Here is a 22066-nt window from a genome sequence, read left to right as displayed (position 1 = left end):
GTAGGAATCTCCAAATAGGTGTGTCTAAGGACAAAACAGGCACTGGTTTCCCCCAAGAGGGATGCATATAATGTGATAGATTTTCCAAGTATTACTGCTGTTAAGAAGAAAAGAAAAAAAAAGGACAATCTTACTGATTTCCAAGAGCCAAACTGGAAGAGGTCAGCACCATATACTTACAAGAAGGAAACACAGACAACAGCTTGCAGAGAGGCTTAGAAGCTTTCCCTATAGACTGTGAATGTTCTGAAACTCCAAAACCTGACTCAACTCTACAAATGCTCTGCCCTGCACATGATCACAGCTGGACTAAACTAAAGTTCCTATAGCATTTTCTTGCAGATAAAATGCTATAGTAGTGATCACCTTACCAGTTTATGTTTTTTTGTATAAATAGTCCAGAGGTCCTAAACAAAAAACAACACCCCATGAACTCCCAAACTCCTTCAAACATGGAACAACACAAAGCAAACAGGTTTCTCAAGGCAGCTTTATCTTTCCTACCCCTTAACTACAGAGATGCTCAAGAAAAGCTACTCAAATCCATTCGCTTGGATGCAAACTCCACTTTCCAAGGAGGAATGCTGGAGTATGAGCACTTGAAGATCTGCCTCCACATCCCCCCTGCCTTCACCCCCTTGTGGTTTAAAGGCATAGCCCTAAAAGCAGTACAGCCCTGGAAGCTGGTGCTCTCCAGAGTGACCCCACTCACCCGGGACTCTCCTTCTCCTCGCCACTCCAGTCGGTTTGGGAAGAGGTAAAAGTAACGCCGCTGCCACTGAGTCAAGAAGGGGTTGCCCAACTTCAGCATGTACCCATGCATGATGCAGTCCTTCCCAAGGGCATAGTCTACAAGGAGAGGAACCATTAGTGTGGAAGACCAGGCACTGGCCTAAAAACATTCTGCAGATGTCTACATGGGGAAAGAACACTATGAGGGTGGTGGGAACAGGCTGCCTAGAGAGGTGGTAGATCACCCATCCCAGGAACCATCCCAGGTCAGGTTTGTTTGGGGCTCTGAGCAACCTAAACTAGTTGAAGACATGCCTGTTCATGGCAGGGGAGTTGGAACTAGATGACTTTTAAGGTTTCTCCCAACCCAAAATATTCTGTGATTCAATGAGTCCTGAATACAACATGACTCAGTGTGTCCTCACCAGGCTTGTGACGCTGCTCCCGTGTGCCCAGGCTCACACAGAGCCAACCTTGCCTTAACTACAGGAGCTGATGTGGCTGCAGGGGAGTAACCAAGAACAGAATTTGGTTCCTAAAAAGGAGCTGGGGCTGTTCAGCCTGGAAAAGAGAAGGCTCCTGGCAAACCTTATAGGAGCCTTCCAGTACCCAAAGGGGGCCTAGAAGAAAGCTGGGGAGGGACTTTTGACAAGGGCTTGCAGTGCTTGGAAGAAGGGCAATGGCTTGGAGCTGGGAGAGGGGAGATTGAGAGTGGAGATCAGGAAGAAATTCTTTCCAGTGAGGGTGGGGAGACACTGGAACAGGTTGCCCAGGGGGGTTGTGGATGTCTCCTCTCTGGAGGTGTTCAAGGACAGGTTGGATGATGCCTTGAGCAACCCAGGCTAGTGGGAGGTGTCCCTGCCCATGGCGGGGGGATTGGAACTAGATGATCTTTAAGGTCCCTTCCAACCCAATCCATTCAATGATTCAAAGCATTGCAAGCTGCTCTCTGAAGCAGAGAGCCTGGGGTGCCACCTCCTCACACAAACAAAGTGACGTTTGCAGGGGAGGACCTTACTGTTGTCTTTGTCATGAAATCCAATCCCACATGTTCTTTTTTTTTTTTTTTTTTCCCTGAGCACACACACCATAAACAAAACCATTGAAAGGCTGCAGAGGATCATCTTTAGAAGGGAGCACAAAAGGTTTTTCCACAGCATGATGTCACCACACAGCATTTCCAAACACGAGGAGACATCTTTAAGAGACACGACGCTGACTAAATGAGTTCTAACAACTGCTGGTGAATGACAGGAGTATGAGAAGCCTGAGCTCTGCAACTTCAAACACATCTAGCAGCAAAAGATGGAGAGAAGTGGAGTTGACAGATTACCTTCCTCGTGGCCAAGCTGCTTATTTTTAGCCCTTTTTCTGGCCTCAACTTTATCTGTGTCTGCATTTACTGCATCATAAACAGTTTCTGCTACTTCTTGCTGCCAACGCTCCGATATTACCAGAGGGAAGTTCTTATATAATTCCTGGTCACTATCAAGCAACTTGCAAGAGAAAAACAACATAAAAAAAAAAAACAAACACCCAACAGTTTAATAACTTTTACTCTTTTTATCCCCAAATCATCCCCCAATCACCCATGCAACAGTAGTATTTTCTAAAGGCTGCGTTGAACTCCGACCTTACCCAAACAAACAAGTGCCAGCAAAAGGAAAGCAGAGATATCACAACTCAAGCAAAGTTATACATTTATGTACACAGAAAACAAGTCACCTGCTCAAAGCTTCTTTGGTTTGATAGCTCTAAAAGCCTCACTCAGCATTGTCCCATCATGTTCTCCACGTTATTTGCTTTACGTGGTAACAGTTACTGAAGGGTAAGCAGTGGTGGTGTTAGCTTTGCTTCATGTTCTGTGTTCACAAAGCATTTCATTGTGTTTCAAGCTCTTCCAGCACAAAATACTCCCTGAATAAATTCAGAGATGCCTTTTACACAATGGTGAGTTCCATGCTTCCACAGCTGAGCTTTACCTTTGTGTTAATTAACCTTACAAACTCAGCAGTGCATGCTGCAGCCCTCATTCCTCCTGCTCTCAACCTTCTTTTCTGTACCCTAATCCTTAACCACAGCACTTCAGTTAAACTGCATTGGGGGTTTAGGTTGGACATGAGGAACAATTTCTTCCCCTTACAGGCTGTCAAGGCCTGGCCCAGGCTGCCCAGAGCAGTGATGGAGTCTCCATCCTTGGAGGGGTTTCAAAGCCATGGAGATGTGGTGTTGAGGGCCACGGTTTAGTGGTGACCTGGCAGTGCTGGGTTAATGGTTGGAGTGGATGATCTGAAAGGTGTCTTCCTCCAGTCAAAATGATTCTTTGACTGTTTGTTGCTTGACACAGCCACTTCCTCATCCTGAGTTTGGCCAGCAGGCACTTTGGTGCAGTACAAAAAGCAATCAATATTTATTAAAGGTTTTCAATTTGGGGATCACTTTAAACTCTCCACAGCTGCTCCTCAGTTGCGTCAGGTTCTGTTGATTAGCAGTGAAATGAGACCTTCATCTTTCAGAGATAAAGAGGCACCTCTGCAGCATTCCAAGCACAGCAATCCCACAGACTGCCCTGCTTGGGGCTCCTTGCAGGAGCAGGACAGGAAAGGCTTGCTCAATTCTGCTTGCAGAAGAACAGATCCTCTCCCAAAACAGATCTCTTCATTCTCCTCCTTTTCAGAGGTCCACAGCACAGCAGGAAAATTCCCACTGGATCTGAAGGCAGAAGATTTCTCTGCAATTCTACATGAGTGGCTCAGAGGGATTCCTTGGGGCATCTGAGGAAGAGGGGAAAGCCACAGGCATCCCTTGGCTTTGTGGAAGCTCAGAGAACACATGTTCTCCTCAGTGTCACAGGACACTCTGCACTACAAATATAATCCACAGGGATAACAGAGAAGAACAAGGCACTCAAACCTGGCATCCCCAGGGGCACAGCCAGCTCCTGACACCTTCAGGGAAGCTCCAACTGCAGCTGAGTCAGAGGCACCAATTATTCAGCCCCTTCTAAAGGGCTGTGACAGCCCAGTGAAAGCACACAGCAAAGAGGTTGTGATATCCCTCCCTGACTCATGACTAAGAATAAATCCACCTTCCAGGCAGCCTGTATGAGGATCAGCTGGAAGTGCTGTGGCTACACCATTTACAGGCCTTGCAGGGAGTATCTGATGCCCTCAGCAGATAAAAGAGACCACCTGGCTTCTCCTTGCAAAACCTTCCTCTGAATGATGGCATTGAGGAGCTGCAGGAAACTCCTGCAGGCTGGCCCTGCAGATGTGGAGTTTTCTGGGATAAAGAACATCTTGGGTTCTCTAAAACCTTTCCTGTGCCTGCTTCTGTAATTACAGCAGGTGACACTGACAGACGTGCTCCTCATTAGGCACAGGGAGTTCTTCACATGGTTTGTTGCTTAAAAAGTTCAGAGCCATCAGTTTTCCCCCTGATTCACTTCTGCAATAACAAGAATAAAGCTGGATCTCCTGCAGACAGCAGCAAAAATTCTGACCAGGACAGAGCCATGTCGAGCAGTGGGACACACACACCCCCCCCAAAAAAAAAAAAAGCATCATGAATGGAGACCTGAACCACACAGTCTCTGTGGGGTGAAGAAATCAGGCAGTTCTGATTCACTGGTGGCCTCAAAGCACCAGGGAAGCTTCAGAAGAAGAGATGAATCCACTGGGGTCTGTCACACCACCCCCACAGCAGCTTGAACTGGGCCAGCAGCTTTAGCTTCTCATTTTCTTTCACACTGTTTTCGTTGGATTTTGGATAATATCAGAACCTGGATATTTCTTTTATCACTTTTCTAACATAAAGTTGCTGCCATTAATAAAAAGTTTATCCCTTTTGGGGGGCATGGTTTGATGGTCATGGTAGTGTTAGGAGGAACAATTCCATGATTCTAAGGTTTATTACAGTTTTCCACTGGACTCTCTAACCACAAGATATTAATTAAAAGGTTTAGTTCAGTGTAGCCAAGCTAGGTTTAGTTCAGTGTAGCCAAGCTAGGTTTAGTTCAGTGTAGCCAAGCTTGGTTTAGTTCAGTGTAGCCAAGCTTGGTTTAGTTCAGTGTAGCCAAGCTTGGTTTAATTCAGTGTAGCCAACCAAGGTTTAGTTTGATGTAGCCAAGCTAGGTTTAGTTCAGTGTAGCCAAGCTAGGTTTAGTTCAGTGTAGCCAAGCTAGGTTTAGTTCAGTGTAGCCAAGCTAGGTTTAGTTCAGTGTAGCCAAGCTAGGTTTAGTTCAGTGTAGCCAAGCTAGGTTTAGTTCAGTGTAGCCAAGCTAGGTTTAGCTCAATTTATCCAAGCTAGGTTTAGTTCAGTGTAGCCAATCTAGGTTTAACTCAATTTATCCAAGCTAGGTTTAGTTCAGTGTAGCCAAGCTAGGTTTAGTTCAGTGTAGCCAAGCTAGGTTTAGCTCAATTTATCCAAGCTAGGTTTAGTTCAATGTAGCCAAGCTAGGTTTAGTTTGATGTAGCCAAGCTAGGTTTAGTTCAATGTAGCCAAGCTAGGTTTAACTCAATTTATCCAAGCTAGGTTTAGTTCAGTGTAGCCAAGCTAGGTTTAGTTCAGTGTAGCCAAGCTAGGTTTAGTTCAGTGTAGTCAAGCTAGGTTTAGTTCAGTGTAGCCAAGCTAGGTTTAGCCCAGTGTAGCCAAGCTAGGTTTAGTTCAGTGTAGCCAAGCTAGGTTTAGTTCAGTGTAGACAATCTAGGTTTAGTTCAGTGTAGCCAAGCTAGGTTTAGTTCAATGTAGCCAAGCTAGGTTTAGCTCAATTTATCCAAGCTAGGTTTAGCTCAATTTATCCAAGCTAGGTTTAGTTCAATTTATCCAAGCTAGGTTTAGTTCAATGTAGCCAAGCTAGGTTTAGTTCAATTTATCCAAGCTAGGTTTAGTTCAATGTAGCCAAGCTAGGTTTAGTTCAGTGTAGCCAAGCTAGGTTTAGTTCAGTGTAGCCAAGCTAGGTTTAGTTCGATGTAGCCAAGCTAGGTTTAGTTCAGTGTAGTCAAGCTAGGTTTAGTTCAGTGTAGCCAAGCTAGGTTTAGCTCAGTGTAGCCAAGCTAGGTTTAGTTCAGTGTAGCCAAGCTAGGTTTAGTTCAGTGTAGCCAAGCTAGGTTTAGTTCAGTGTAGCCAATCTAGGTTTAGTTCAGTGTAGCCAATGTAGGTTTAGTTCAGTGTAGCCAATGTAGGTTTAGTTCAGTGTAGCCAAGCTAGGTTTAGTTCAGTGTAGCCAATGTAGGTTTAGTTCAGTGTAGCCAAGCTAGGTTTAGTTCAGTGTAGCCAATGTAGGTTTAGTTCAGTGTAGCCAAGCTAGGTTTAGTTCAATGTAGCCAAGCTAGGTTTAGCTCAATTTATCCAAGCTAGGTTTAGTTCAATTTATCCAAGCTAGGTTTAGTTCAATGTAGCCAAGCTAGGTTTAGCTCAATTTATCCAAGCTAGGTTTAGTTCAGTGTAGCCAAGCTAGGTTTAGTTCAGTGTAGCCAAGCTAGGTTTAGTTCAGTGTAGCCAAGCTAGGTTTAGTTCAGTGTAGCCAAGCTAGGTTTAGTTCGATGTAGCCAAGCTAGGTTTAGTTCATTGTAGCCAAGCTAGGTTTAGTTCAGTGTAGCCAAGCTAGGTTTAGCTCAGTGTAGCCAAGCTAGGTTTAGTTCAGTGTAGCCAAGCTAGGTTTAGCTCAATGTAGCCAAGCTAGGTTTAGCTCAATTTAGCCAAGCTAGGTTTAGTTCAATTTATCCAAGCTAGGTTTAGTTCAATGTAGCCAAGCTAGGTTTAGTTCAATTTATCCAAGCTAGGTTTAGTTCGATGTAGCCAAGCTAGGTTTAGTTCGATGTAGCCAAGCTAGGTTTAGTTCACTGTAGTCAAGATAGGTTTAGCTCAGTGTAGCCAAGCTAGGTTTAGCTCAGTGTAGCCAAGCTAGGTTTAGTTCAGTGTAGCCAAGCTAGGTTTAGTTCAGTGTAGCCAAGCTAGGTTTAGTTCAGTGTAGCCAAGCTAGGTTTAGCTCAGTGTAGCCAAGCTAGGTTTAGTTCAGTGTAGCCAAGCTAGGTTTAGTTCAGTGTAGACAATCTAGGTTTAGTTCAGTGTAGCCAAGCTAGGTTTAGTTCAATGTAGCCAAGCTAGGTTTAGCTCAATTTATCCAAGCTAGGTTTAGTTCAATTTATCCAAGCTAGGTTTAGTTCAGTGTAGCCAAGCTAGGTTTAGTTCAGTGTAGCCAAGCTAGGTTTAGTTCAGTGTAGCCAAGCTAGGTTTAGTTCAGTGTAGCCAAGCTAGGTTTAGTTTGATGTAGCCAAGCTAGGTTTAGTTCATTGTAGTCAAGATAGGTTTAGCTCAGTGTAGCCAAGCTAGGTTTAGTTCAGTGTAGCCAAGCTAGGTTTAGTTCAGTGTAGCCAAGCTAGGTTTAGTTCAGTGTAGCCAAGCTAGGTTTAGTTCAATGTAGCCAAGCTAGGTTTAGTTCAATGTATCCAAGCTAGGTTTAGTTCAATTTATCCAAGCTAGGTTTAGCTCAATGTAGCCAAGCTAGGTTTAGCTCAATGTAGCCAAGCTAGGTTTAGTTCAGTGTAGCCAAGCTAGGTTTAGTTCAGTGTAGCCAAGCTAGGTTTAGTTCAGTGTAGCCAAGCTAGGTTTAGTTCAGTGTAGCCAAGCTAGGTTTAGTTTGATGTAGCCAAGCTAGGTTTAGTTCCGTGTAGCTAAGCTAGGTTTAGCTCAATTTATCCAAGCTAGGTTTAGTTCAGTGTAGCTAAGCTAGGTTTAGCTCAATTTATCCAAGCTAGGTTTAGTTCAGTGTAGCTAAGCTAGGTTTAGCTCAATTTATCCAAGCTAGGTTTAGTTCAGTGTAGCCAAGCTATGCTTAGTTCAATGTAGCCAAGCTAGGCTTAGTTCAATGTAGCCAAGCTAGGCTTAGTTCAATGTAGCCAAGCTAGGCTTAGTTCAGTGTAGCCAAGCTACCAGAAACAAACAAATTTGTGAAAGCACCAACTCTTCAAAACCTGAGGACTTCCCAACAGTTGCCTGACCATTTGGAATACTTCCTTTATGCTACAAAACCTTGGAGACTTCCAGCAGATGTCAATCCATTTTAAAACAATAAAACACAAGGACTTGGCAGGCAGCAACAACCCAGCCCTCAGCCCAAGCTGCTTTTTTTTTCACAACAGCACAGATTAAGTTTCCAGGCATGAAAGCCATTCCCTGGACATTCAGTAGCCCCTGAAGCAAAGGAATGGCAGGAGCACATGGCAAGTCAAGCACAGAGGTCACAGTCCATCATTTCAAGTTGTTTACCTTAATGCCTTTAGTGTCCTCTTCATCAAATGACCCAATATCAAAAGCATCTGCTGCATTGACTTCTCCCCGGGGAGGAATCAATGGGGGAGGATACTAGGGATGAAAAGCAGCAGAATTAAAGAGAAATTAATAGACATTACTTAAATCCACTCTGCAGATAGCCCCAGACTCTTTCTCTTCTGACTCTGCAAAATGATGTCCCTTCAAACTGAACTTCTTTTCACAGAATCACAGAATTCAGCAGGTTGGAAGGGACCCTCAAAGGTCATTTTTTCCAGCCCCGCCCTGTGCAGCCAGCAGGGACATCTCTAATTAGAGCAGGCTGCTCAGGGCCACATCAAGTTTAACCTGGAATGCCTCCAGGGACAAGGCATCCACCACATCTCTGGGCAACCTCTTCCATCATTCCACCACCCTCATTGTGCAGAACTTCCTCCTAATGTCCAACCTAAATCTCCCCTGCTCCAGTTTCAAACCATTGCCCCTTTTCCTATCACCACAGCCCTTCTAAATAGTCCCTCCCCAGCCTTTCTGTAGGTCCCCTTCAGATATTGAAATGCAGCTATAAGGCATCCATGAAGCCTTCTCTTCTCCAGGTTGAACAGCTCCAGCTCTCTCTACCTGTTGCCATAGCAGGGGTGCTCCAGCCCTCTGATCATCTTTGTGGCCTCTTCTGGACCCAACCCAGCAGGTCCCTGTCCTTTTTATGGCAGGTGCCCCACAGCTGGACACAGTACTCCAGGTCAGTACATGTGGTGGAGACTGGGGCCCTGATGTTTTCTGCCCATGACCTGTTTAGGTTTATTTTCCTTTCCCTGCTTTAGCAAGGAAGCTAAGGTGATGATTTGGCCTTTACCTTTTGTAAATAGACTTGCTGCCAATCAATGCCTTTGAAGAAAGGATGTTCTTTGACTTCTTGTGCACTGCAAAACAAAGGTCAACAAAATGAAAGGGCTTCTCAAAGGTATGTGAGACATGCAAGGCCTTCAAAGGTCACATTTTATCATTTGAGGACATCAGTAAAATGCTCCTTTCATTAAGGACAACAAAAAGTCTTCCTAAGTAAGCCAAAGAAGAGCAAACTTTCAGTGGGAACAAAGGGAGGTTGGATGGGGCTTTGAGCAACCTCATCCAGCAGGAGGTTGCTGCCCATGGAAGAGGGTTGGAAGTAGATGATCTTTAAGGTCCTTTCCAACTCAAACCATTCTAGGATTCCATGAACACTAGAAGTAGTGCTGCAGGTCTGGCAGTCACTCTTGTTCTGCTACAGTATTCCATCCTTTCAAGCAGCACACAACACTTGGCTGTTGTCAGATCAAAGAATCACAGAATCAGAGAATCACAGAATTGTTTTGGTTGGAAAAGCCCTGAAAGATCACTGAGTCCAACCATTGACCTAAGACCACTGGAAAAGCCCTTTAAGATCATCCAGTCCAACCTTCAACCCAACACTGCTGTGGCCATTAAACCATGTCCCAAAGTGTCATAACTTCCAGAATCACAACATCCAAATCAGCTTGGTGGGGGTTGGAAGGGACCTCTGGAGATCATCTAATCCAACCCCCCTGCTAGGGTCACCCAGAGCAGGCTGAAATATCCCATATGCTACTTCTAAGTAACAAACCTTCTCCACATCACCTCATATGATACCTATTTTATGGCAAAATAAGCAACTCTTGATAGGCTCAAAAGCAATCTGAGGTTATTATCATGGAATAGGTTGCCCAGGGAGGGAGTCACCACCCCTGGAGCTGTTCAAGAAATGGCAGTTTGGGGCATGGTTTAATGGCCATGGTGGTGCTGGGTAGAAGGTTGGACTCAGTGATCTTGGAGGTCTTTTCCAACCCCAACAATTCTATGATTCCACAGAGAGTTCTATGATAAAAGCCTCCCTGAAGATCATCTCCCTGGAATGAGGCAGCCCCTGCCTCAGGTGTGACAATCAATTAATTGTTGTCACACTTTGCCAGTGGCTTCTCAACAGGTTTTTACTCCTCTCATCATTTCCTCTCCTAGGCTCACACTGGCTTTTGAAATAGGTGACAACAACAATTTCAGTTAACAGCTCCACACAGGGGAAGCTTGGCAGGAGCAAGAGATGTTTTGTAGGCAATGAACAAGAAAATGCCCTTTCCTGTAGAGTCATGAAATGAAACAGGGACAGCTGGAAATAAAAGCAACCCAAAATGAAGGTTTCACAGTTTTCTGTGCCTGGTCTTTATGGGATTAGAGGGTTTTTTTGTGTCTGTTATGCTCAGACAGATACAATACAAGCAATAAATTTGAGCTATCAGTTGTCTGAGCCAAGGAATATGACTTTGTGCCAAAACAGATCAGGCAAAGCCATAAAAACAACACAGGGATGAAAACTATGAACAGCACCCAGTACTAGCATCACCCCAGAGAACTGGGAGCAGTCTTTAATGACAGAAATTATCCCCCCAGAAAAATATTGTCCAAGCCAAAGGAAGCTGGAAAGAAATTCCATGCAACACCACTTTGCTGTGTTCTCTTTATCAAATTAAAAATCCTGACAACAGGAAGCAGATTTCTACTTGAAATTAATTCATTCATTTATTCCTAGATTCAGAGAATGGTTTGAGTTGGAAAGGACCTTGAAGATCATCTAGTTCCAACACCCTGCCATGGGCACCTCCTACTAGATCAGGTTGCTCAAGGCCCCATGCATGGCCTTGAACACCTCCAGGGATGGGGCAATCACAGCCTCCCTGGGCAACCTGTTTCAGTGTCTCACCACCCTCACTGGAAAGAATTTCTTCCTCATCTCAAGTCTAAATCTCCCTTCTTCCACCTTCAATCCATTCCCTCTTGTCCTATCACTACAAGCCCTTGTAAAAAGTCCCTTCTTGAGGAGAAGTGGAAATTTCTTAAGGCAGTGGTGCAGGCAGAAGACAACACTTACCTTCTCCCTTGGCATCCAAGCCTCTTGCTTACATCCCGCTGCAGGAGCCCTTCCAAAAGGGACTTCAGCTCAGGAGAAAAGGAATCTGGGAGCTCCACATTCTGTGGAAAAGAGAAGCACAAAAAGTGCTGTCGAATTCTACAAGTAGCACGATTAGCTTTCCCCCACCCAGGAGAGTAGCTTTTCTTTGCTGGTTTCTGTAACCAGCCCTTCCCTGGGTAAATACAGGATGCAGAGTTGCAGTTTTTGGAGGAAAACAGGAGTTGACTGAACAAGAGGAATGCAGCTCCCACTGTCCCCAGGATCCTTACCACGGTGAGCGTCATCCGGTCAATCTCGTGCTTATCTTTGGTTTTGTGCTGTCTGAAAGGACTGTGACTGCAGGGAAAAGAAAATGCACTAAGAAATGCAAAGCCACAACACCAAGATTATTACCAAGAGATGAGGAGATTCAGGGAATCACAGCATGGTAGGGGTTGGAAGGGACCACTGGAGATCATCCAGTGCAAGCCCCATGCCAAAGCAGGATCACCTAGGGCAGGTCACACAGGAAAGCCTACAGATGGGTCATGAAAGTCTCCAGAGAAGGAGACTCCACAACCTCTCTCTGGGCAGCCTGCTCCAGGGCTCCAGCACCCTCACAACAAAGAAGTTTCTCCTCATGTTGAGGTGGAACTTCCTGGGTTCCAGCCTATACCTCTTGTTCCTTGGGCACACCAAAAAGAACCTGGCGCGTCATCTTGACACCCACCCCTCAGATATTGATCAGATCCCCTCTCAGCCTTCTCTCCTCCAGATTAAGCAGCCCCAGGTCTCTCAGTCTTTCTTCATAGGAGAGATGTTCCAGCCTTTTCATCATCTTCATAGCTCTCCCCTGGACTCTCCCCAGCAGACCATGTCAGACAGCACATCATGTATTACAGATACAGAATCACAGAATGGTTTGGCTTGGAAGGGACCTTAAAGACCATCTAGTTCCAAGCCCCCTGCCATGACCAGGGACACCTCCCACTAGACTTTAGTACTCTCTAAGTGCTTCAAGGGACAGATGATGAGAAAGCCAAGGCTAAAACCAAAGGAGCAGAGAGGAGATGAAGCTTCACTCACCCTCTGAGGAGTTTGAAAAGCATGCAGCCCAAGGAGAACCAATCCGCACTGCTGTCGTACGCCGTCCCCTTCTGCAGCACCTCGGGAGCCATGTAGCCGTGGGTACCCCTGAGAGCAGAAACAGCACCTTCATTACCACCAAACCCAGCACCAACCATGATGAAAAATTGGTGCTTTCTCAACAGGACAGCCTAAGCTGACAAGAATTTGTGGTTTTTTGTTTTTTTTTTTTAATCCTGGTTTGATTTTGCTTTTTCTTCGGGCCAGACCTCTGCGTGTTTCGTTTGGGTGTATCTGAAGTGAGATTTTTCTTGTGTGCCTCAAGCTCCAAGAACCTTAGGGAAAAAAAGCCTTTAAAAGTCACAGTATTGAGGCTGCAAGGCTAAATTTAGGCTGGTGAGGTGGTGTCTGCAAAGGGATTTGTAGGTGGAGACTGGAGAGGGACTTTTTCCTCATAGGATGAAGGGTGATGGATTCAAACTGGAAGAAGATGGACTTAGATTGGACTTCAGGAAAAAATTCTTCCCCATGAGGGCACTGGGACAGATTGCCCAGAGAAGCTGTGCAGGTTTCAAGCCTGGTAGTGTTCATGGATGGGTCCCTGAGCAACCTGGCCCAGTGGAAGATGTCCCTGCCCATGGCAGAGGGGTTGGAACCCCCTTAAAGATGATCTTTAAGGTTCCTTCCAACCCATACCTTTCTAGGATTCTATGGACAACAGAAATGATCAAACTGAAGCAGCTACAGCAAGATTGAACCCAGGGCCAGACAGTACCTTCTGCCTGAGAGTGGAACACAACAGAGAGATGGATGGTTGTGCTTTTTGTCCACTCATTTTACAGGGCAGACAGACACAAGGACATATTCAAGGGCTCCTGATATCTCAGACCAGACCACTCCAGCCCTGGGGCCCACAAAGAGTGAGACCTGCTCTGACCCATGACCCCAGAAACAGAGTGAGCAGAGCTGGTCTGTGCCCTCAGGATCTGTCTGATGTGTCTCCTTTCAGCTACCACCCAGGTGCTAGATTAACAGCAGGATGCCTCAAAAAGCCATCCCTGGTCACCACAGAGAGCAGCCACCAGGCACTGCTTTTACCCTTGATGTAAGTGAAACACAGGAACTCCTTCAAGAAGCTACTGCAAATCTTGTAAGGTGTGCCAGGATGAAGCTTTCCCTCTTGAATAAATTGTGAGACTAAACCAGGGCAAATGAGGACCTAAGAATGATGCCAGATAAAACACGGAATCCCACACACAACCCAAGAAATTCAGACCCCACTGATGACCTGAAGCCCAAGAAATTCAGACCCCACTGATGACCTGCTGCCCAAGAAATTCAGACCCCACTGATGACTGAAGCCAGAATTCAGACCCCACTGATGACCTGCTGCCCAAGAAATTCAGACCCCACTGATGACCTGAAGCCCAAGAAATTCAGACCCCACTGATGACTGCTGCCCAAGAAATTCAGACCCACTGATGACCTGAAGCCCAAGAAATTCAGACCCCACTGATGAGCTGCTGCCCAAGAAATTCAGACCCCACTGATGAGCTGCTGCCCAAGAAATTCAGACCCCACTGATGACTGCTGCCCAAGAAATTCAGACCCCACTGATGACCTGCTGCCCAAGAAATTCAGACCCCACTGATGAGCTGATGCCCAAGAAATTCAGACCCCACTGATGACCTGCTGCCCAAGAAATTCAGACCCCACTGATGACCTGAAGCCCAAGAAATTCAGACCCCACTGATGACCTGATGCCCAAGAAATTCAGACCCCACTGATGACCTGCTGCCCAAGAAATTCAGACCCCACTGATGACCTGATGCCCAAGAAATTCAGACCCCACTGATGACCTGCTGCCCAAGAAATTCAGACCCCACTGATGAGCTGCTGCCCAAGAAATTCAGACCCCACTGATGAGCTGCTGCCCAAGAAATTCAGACCTCACTGATGACCTGAAGCCCAAGAAATTCAGACCCCACTGATGAGCTGCTGCCCAAGAAATTCAGACCCCACTGATGACCTGCTGCCCAAGAAATTCAGACCCCACTGATGACCTGATGCCCAAGAAATTCAGACCTCACAGATGACCTGATGCCCAAGAAATTCAGACCCCACTGATGACCTGATGCCAAAAGGCAGGGGAAGGAACACAGTTTACCTCCAGGTCTACAAAGATCCAGAAAGACACAATAAATCCTGATTTTGAGTCAGGGTTGGAATATTCAATTATCCATTAAGGGCAATTAAAACAATCTGGTATTTTAGCTCAGTCAAGGTTCTTCTCTGAAGAGTGAATCATCTCCAAATAATGTGTCATCTTCCAGCCCATGCCTACACATCAGCTGCTACAACCATGCAGGAAAACAGAGAGGAGACTGCAAAACTTGATGAGAGTGCCCAGCTTAGCCCTGGTATCATTCAGGGCCTGTGCCATACAACTGATGTTTTCTTCCCTTAGGCAAAGGTAAATGAACAAGACACAAAAAGGACTTATTTAACACTGTGTTGCAAAGCTCCCACCCCTCATACTTACACACTGGCATGTGGCTTCTTTTTGGAGAAATCACAAGCCAGCCCCAGGTCTGATATCCTCACATGCCCATGTTCATCCAACAAGATATTTGCAGGCTAGAAATCCAACAGGAGACAGAAGGGTCACTGCTTGGTAGTGTTCAGCTGCCAGCCCCACACATTCTCAGAGCACAGTAAGTCACTCTCAAACATCAATCCCCTCTGCTAGTTGGTAATTGCCTTTTTTGTCTGGTTGGTTGTTTTTTTAATACCAATATAACAGACACTTTCTAGCTGAAGCCTACATTCTAACAGAGCACTGCCACCAGCCCCACAGGTTGTGAAATACTGAAGAATAATGGAAGAGAAAAAAACAGGCAAAATTTGAAACAGAAAACTCATGACAGAATAAACCTGGTTTGGTCTCAAGTCCCCACTGCTCTTGGTTCTTGTGTGGCTCTTCCATCCTTACAGTGATAGAACAAGAGGAATGACCCCAAATTGTGCCAAGGGAGGTTTAGGTTGGACATGAGGAACAATTTCTTCCCCTTGAGGGTTGTCAAGGCCAGGTCCATGTTGCCCAAGGCAGTGGTGGAGTCCCCATCCCTGGAGGGGTTTCAGAGCTGTGGAGATGTGGTGCTGAGGGCTATGGTTTAGGGGTGACCTGGCAGTGCTGGGTTAATGGTTGGACTTGATCTGAAAGGTTTCTTCCAACCAAAACAACTTAATGACCCTATCTGCCATCTACACTCTCTGTGCAGACCTTCTTTTTTCGTAGTCACTCAGTTCATGGACACCAATTTCAGAGCAGTCCTCAACTCCCCACTCATCAGTTAAACACCCCTGGGCAACCATCTTCCTCTCAGTGTCCCACCACACACACTTCTCTTTCAGGGCCCTCAGAAACAGAGGTCACTCTCTACATTAACACCCTCCTTAAGATGGGGAGCTGAGCACCACTGCACAGGCTCTCTTCTGACCCCAAGGAGGCATCTCCCAGGCTGGTTGAACTGGGTAATAGCAGAGATGAGCAGAAAGATCAACCAAAGATAACAAATAATCTCCTTTCCTCTCAAGGGAAGGCTGCAGGTAGGATAATTCTTTCACTTCTCAGTTTGTTACCCTCTAACAACCACCCCTGAGGATTCAGCCACTCGGTGCCCTCATTACCTTTAGGTCTCTGTACACCACGAAGCGATTGTGCATGTGTTCCAGGCCCAGGATGATTTCAGTAGCATAAAACCTCATTTCTTTTTCAGAAAACACTCCATGCTGGGAGAGGTGGTAGTGCAAATCTCCTCCTACAATTGCAAGGGTTGAGATGTAATTAAAAGAAGAGGAAATTCTTGCCTCACAAGCAGACCCAGCAGGACCATAGCGGGGGAAGAGCACAGCTTTTGCGGGTTCTTAGAACCTGTGGAGCACACAGAGGGCCAGACCCACATTCTGCAAGCAGAAAACCTTCCCCCAGGGAAGTCACTAAATACATTTGAGCCCTCTGAAACTTCATTTTGAAAATACATTTACTTGATACACCTTTGGATGCAGTGATTAATCCAGCAACTGAGTCTTAATGCAAAGGATTTCCACAACGGGCAAGTTAAATGCAAGTCACAGAGAGAGGCTTCTGGAGAAGTGAAGAAATTAGCATACAGAGCAGCCCAGTTTGGGTTGGGAAAGGTCATCTGGGCCAACATATTCAAATATTCATGCTGGGGATGTTTTCACTCATTCCTAATGAAAGGACAGACCCAGTGAAGTGTCACTCTGTGAGTTAATCCACACCATCAACACATCACGTTGGGAATAGTCCTAGAAAATGGTTTCTGACCAAACTACAGATTGAAAATAATCAACCAGTGACATGAACCTGACCTGGAGTGTAATGAGAGAAGCTTCACTTGCAAAAGACCAAAGCCAGTCTCTCTTACTCACAGGATATGAGCTCTAGGATCTCAAACTGAATTTCCAGTTTGCAACATGGTGGGGGCAGATGTGTCCAACACATTCAGGTCCTGCAGGATCACTGTCAGAGTTCAAGGCCAACTCCCACAAGTGCTGAGCATCCTCAGCAAACAAGGGCACAGCAGGAGCTCCTCTCTGTTAACTCTGCCCACTCCTCTCTGTTCTCACAAGAGTCATGCCAAGGCTTGTATGTATAATTTCTTTCCTTTGAGGAATGCTTCCCCCATCAATTTTCTCTGCTGAGTTCTTTATAGCAGCTCTTTTATTTTTATGCTGAAAGCTGTGTCCCTGATCTCCTACATTTCTCCACATGACCATCATCTTCTCAAGCTTGCCAGCCTAGCAGGCCCTTTGATATCTTCATTTAAATATGTTCATGTTAGAAGGTAACAGAGATTTTTCCAGTCTGTTCTCTACACCTCCTGCTTTAGATCACTTCACCCCATCCACAGGCTGATGCTTCACACCTCAGATTATTTTTCCCCTCATTCTCCTCATGATCTCAGCAAGTCCTGCTGCCAATATCTCTGTCATATCATCACCATCTGCATGAGTCTTCCTTACCATTCATCAGGTCCAGAATGAAGCAGAGTTTGTCAGGGGTGTGGAAGGCATAGGTCATACACACTATAAAAGGACAGTCCTAGAAGGGAAGGAGCAAAGAGTTCATCCCAGGTAACAAGCAAAGCACCACTCAGAGAAGCTAAAAATACAGAGGAGAGATTTCCTATGCCATTTGCCAAAATTCAAAACAATTTTCTAAAGCAATCTGTGTATTAATCTCCACACTCTGATGTTTCACTCACCCTTCAGAGACCTTCCATTTTGCTTTCTCTTTTCAATACAAAAAGAGCCAGGAGGAGCCAAAGGTGCAAAATGCAGGTAGCATCTGTCCCTTCTGAGGACAGAATCACAAACAGAATCCCAGCATGGTAAGGGTGGGAAGAGACCTCTGGAGATCATCCAGGCCAAATTCCCCTGTTGAAGCAGGGGCACCCACAGCAGCTTGCCCAGCATCACAATGTCCAGCTGGGTTTGGAAGCTCTCCAGAGAAGGAAACTCCACAACCTCTCTGGGCAGCCTGCTCCAGGGCTCCACCACCCTCCCAGTAAACAAATTTCTCCTCCTGTTCAAATGGAACCTCCTGGGCTCCAGTTAGTGCCCATTGCCCCTTGTGCTGTCACTGTGCATCACTGAGAAGAGTCTGACCCCACAGTGTTGGGGCCAACAGGATGATGAGCTTAACCACTCCTCTCCTCCAAGACACCAGGCAGGAAACACAAGTGTGACCTAACATGACTTAAACAATGTGTTAACTATTGCAGTGTTGATAGTGAAAGCTCTGGGAATCTCTAACAGGAACTTCCTTCCTTCCCAATTTAGAAGCAGCAAAACACAGTGGCCTTGGGCAGAGCAGAGGCCACAGGACCCAGCTCCTGCTGCTGCCTCGCTGAGCAGGAAAGGGAGGGCTTGGTGACACAATCCTCAGTGCCTGGCCAGGATTGAGAGACTCACAGAATGGTTTGGGTTGGAAGGGACCTTAAAAATCATCCAGTCCCAACCCCTCTGCCATAGGCAGGGACACCTCCCACTGGACCAGGTTGCTCAAGTTCTCATCCAACCTGGCCATGAACACCTCCAGGGAGGGGGCATCCACAACCTCCCTGGGCAACTTGTTCCAGTGTCTCCCCACCCTCACTGGAAAGAATTTCTTCCTAATCTCCACTCTCAATCTTCCCTCTTCCAGCTCAAATCCATTCCCTCTCATCCTATCACTACAAGCCCTCATAAAAAGTTCCTTCCTGGCTTTCTTGTAGCCCCTTCAGGTACTGGAAGGCTGCTGTAAGATCTCCCTGGAGCCTGGTTCAATGGTTCAAGGTGATGAAGTTCAAGAGGATGGTTCAAGTTGGTTCACCCTTCCATAAAACACATGAAATTGAACTAGAAAGCTTTTTTGTACTCAGCTGGAATCCCCATAAGGTCCCACACCATGAGGACTGATCCTGCTGGAAGGTGCAGAGTGTCCAAAGCACTCTGCAGAGACATCCATGAAGAGAACTCATTGCTAAATAAAATGCTCCTGGAAATCAGGAGACTGCAGGCAATGCAGGATGGCATCAAACTCAAGGTTCTGCTTCTCCTAAATGCAGATGAGTGTAACTACCACTTAAATTTAGAACAAAACCTTCAGCACAATTATTAACTTACTTTTCTGAATCAACTGGCTAACTCAGAAGTGTCCCCAAGCAGACTTCCTAAAACCTCAGAGCAATCCAATCACCCAGAAGGATTTAGTGGTAGAATCCAGAGAGTCACAGATTGCATTGGGTTGGAAGGGGCTCTCAAAGGTCATCTTTGTCCAAGCACCCTGCAGACAGCAGGGATATCTCCATCTAGAGCAGGCTGCTCAGGGTCTGATCTTGAATATCTCAAGGGATGGGGCCTCAACCACATCTCTGGGCAAGCTGTTTTGGTATTTTACCACCCTCATTGTGAAGAACTTCCTCCTGATGTCCAGCCTAAATCTCTCCTGCTCCAGTCTCAAACTATTGCCTCTCATCCTATCCCCACAAGCCCTTCTAACAGTCCCTCCCCAGCCTTCCTGTAGGTCCCCTTTAGACTCTGAAATGCAGCTCTAAGGTCTCCCTGGAGCCTTCTCTTCTCCAGGTTGAACAACCCCAACTCCCTCAGCTTGTCTTGGGAGGAGAGGTGCTCCAGCCCTCTGATCACCTTTTGAAGTGAACCATAAAGCAATAGAGCACATTTCCCAATGAACTGTGATTTTGTTGCAGGCATGACTTCTGCTCTGCAGAAAACAAGTGACAGTGTGACGACAATGTGGGAGTTAAGAATAGTTTGGGAGCAGTTCCTTACATCCAAACAATCTTGGAGTAAATCCAAAAAAGAGAAATTTCTGGGAATAAATCATGTGGAAGGAAAAAAAAAAATAGAATAACTATAAAAAAAAAAATGTAGGAATGTAACAGAAGTGTGGCCAGCAGGACAAGAGAAGCAATTCTGCCTCTCTGCTCTGGCAAGACCGCACCTGGAGTACTGCATCCAGTTCTGGTGCCCCCTGCACAAGAAGGACATGGAGCTGATGGAATGGGCCCAGAAGAGGCCATGAAGGTGATCAGAGGGCTGAAGAACCTCTCCTCTGGGGACAGCCTGAGAAAGTTGGGGCTGCTCAGCCTGGAAAAGCCTCTGCAGAGACCTCAGAGCAGCCTCACATTTAGCATCTTGCATCCAGTACTGAGTCAAATTACCTCCAAGACAGCCAAGCCAAGCAGCCCAGCTGCCTGTTTTTCCAGAAGAAGAGAACTAGAAGACCCAGCAGAGGGGAGGCACAGCCCTGGTCTTGCAGCAGACCACTGGAATGATTTCCAACCCACCAGGAAAAGATTAAATATCCACTTCCCTCTACAAACAGCACCTTTTGGGAGGATTGTTATTATACAGCCCACCAGCAGCAATGGTCTGGTGCTGTCAGTGTTTGAATGCTGGGTAAATCTTGGCTGTTACAGAAAAGAAAGGGTTTTTTTATTCCTTTATCAGCAAGTTCAAGATTTTCCCTACTGTGCCACCTTCTAAGAACTGCAAAATGCATTTCCAGCCTCCAGACAACATCTGCAGGGGAGGAGAAGACAGAGCTTGTGTCTAGCCCAAGAGGAAACACAAACCTCAGCAGCAGCCTGTCCCTGTTGCACCAACAACCCCTGAGAAATCCAATAAACCAGCAGAGAACCCAAGTGATGCAGAGCCCCTGTTCTCTTGGATGAGGTTGATCCAAGCAGCTCCCAGTGTCTGTTGGATCTCTGAGCTGTGCTGACTCAAAATGTCACAATGCAAAGCTACAGAATCATAGAATCACTAAGGCTGGAAAAGACCTCTAAGATCATCAAGTCCTACCTTCTACCCAACACCTCCATGACCACTAGACCATGTTCCAAAGACCATGCCACATCTGATGGATTTTTGAACACCACCAGGGATGGGGACTCCACCACCTCCCTGGGCAGCCTGTTCCAATCCCTGACCACTCTTGCAGCAGAGACATTTTCCTCATCTCCAACCTAATCCTCCCCTGACACAATTCCAGGCTATTTCCTTTCATCCTATCTTTGGTTAGTAAGGAGAAGAGACCAACCCCCACCTCACTCCAACCTTCTTTCAGGGAGCTGTAGAGAGTTTTAATGAAGAAACACTGCCCTTTGCACTTGGAGGGTGTAACAGTGTGAGAGCTGAAATCCCCCTCCCACACTGACAATAGCCAGGCTAGCTCAGCCTGGAAGCAAATGCAAGCTGTATTTACAAGCAAAACTACAAGCTATGATGAAATGCAATGAATATGTACAAATAGACACTATTCACAACATTTACAAATATGTATAATCAACAGAAAAGCACAACCAAGCCCCCTGGCTTCCCCCTCCCCTCGAGGGGCTGTGCTTCTTCTCCATGGGGTCTCCCCCCACCAGCCAGAAGGACTCCCCCCAGACCTTCCTGGCAGAAGGCAGAGAGTCAAGAAGCAGAGAGGCTGTTAGACTTAGTGTGTCAAGGTCAGTGTGGTATCTTTTAGTTAGTATGTTAACATTTTAGGCTATCAGGTAGTGACAGGAATAGGGGGGATGGAATAAAGCTGGAAGTGGGGAGATTCAGACTGGATGTGAGTAAGAAGTTCTTCCCCATGAGAGTGGTGAGAGCCTGGAATGGGTTGTCCGGGCAGGTGGTTGAGGCCCCATCCCTGGAGGTGTTTGCAGCCAGGCTGGATGAGGCTCTGGCCAGCCTGCTGTAGTGTGAGGTGTCCCTGCCCATGGCAGGGGGGTTGGAACTGGCTGATCCTTGTGGTCCCTTCCAACCCTGACTGATTCTATGATCTTCAGCCAGAAAAGAAGCAGCAGGCAGACAGAAGCTGAGCAAGCTGAGACTGCCCAACTCCCCAACCTTGTTTTGAGTAGAGATTCTTAAACATTTCTACCTCTCCAGTGGAAGTGTTGAGAATAATCACTATTTTGCTTTCTTACACCCAAGAGTGACTTATTTCCATTCTTTCAACTCTCTCTGCTCAAACTTCGTGAAGAAAAATTAAAAAGACAGCCTTAAAACCATCACAGCAGGGGGGAAAGCTGCTGTCATTTCCCTGCCTTGCTACTTGTGTTATCAAACTGTTCCTAACTTCCAACCTGAACCTCCCCTGGTGCAACCTGAGGCCCTTTCCTCTTGCCCTGTTAGTCAGACGGGAGAAGGCGGCAACACCAGCCTCACTCCAATCTCCTTTCAGGTAGCTGTAGAGAGCAATGAGGTCTCTAACCCTCCCCTTTTCTTTTATCCTCACCATGTGGCCACCACACACTCCAAACTGGGAGCTCCTTAACGAAGGAGCAGTTGTGAATGCCAGCATTTTAGGTGGATCAGCAGAAGCTGATTGCACAAACGCCTGTGTCATCGGCACAGCTGTTACGCGGTGTTTTGCAGAGACATCTGCATTCCCAGCTCAGTGACTAATTGTGCTATGATGAACTTCCCAGTTCCATTTCATTCCAGGCA

At 46.3% G+C, this 22066-nt stretch overlaps 1 protein-coding gene across 1 annotated transcript in view; it reads right to left on the bottom strand.

Moving 5' to 3' along the window:
• The window catches only part of GRK3 (G protein-coupled receptor kinase 3), a 92244-nt gene that overhangs the window by 2255 nt on the left and 67923 nt on the right, over positions 1 to 22066 (bottom strand). Inside the window, exons 10-19 of the mRNA XM_054392657.1 lie at positions 17084 to 17162; positions 15725 to 15855; positions 14577 to 14671; positions 12035 to 12142; positions 11239 to 11305; positions 10928 to 11028; positions 8861 to 8927; positions 8002 to 8097; positions 2066 to 2228; positions 713 to 849 (exon numbers count right to left, since the gene is read on the bottom strand). Of these exons, the coding sequence (XP_054248632.1) occupies positions 713 to 849; positions 2066 to 2228; positions 8002 to 8097; positions 8861 to 8927; positions 10928 to 11028; positions 11239 to 11305; positions 12035 to 12142; positions 14577 to 14671; positions 15725 to 15855; positions 17084 to 17162 (1044 nt within the window). The remainder of the gene's footprint in view (positions 1 to 712; positions 850 to 2065; positions 2229 to 8001; positions 8098 to 8860; positions 8928 to 10927; positions 11029 to 11238; positions 11306 to 12034; positions 12143 to 14576; positions 14672 to 15724; positions 15856 to 17083; positions 17163 to 22066) is intronic.

This window comes from Indicator indicator, chromosome 26 (assembly GCF_027791375.1).
Source record: "Indicator indicator isolate 239-I01 chromosome 26, UM_Iind_1.1, whole genome shotgun sequence".
NCBI classification, from domain to species: Eukaryota; Metazoa; Chordata; class Aves; order Piciformes; family Indicatoridae; genus Indicator; species Indicator indicator.
The sequence above is the reverse complement of the archived record's forward strand: the minus strand, read 5'-3'. Positions and strand labels throughout refer to the sequence as shown.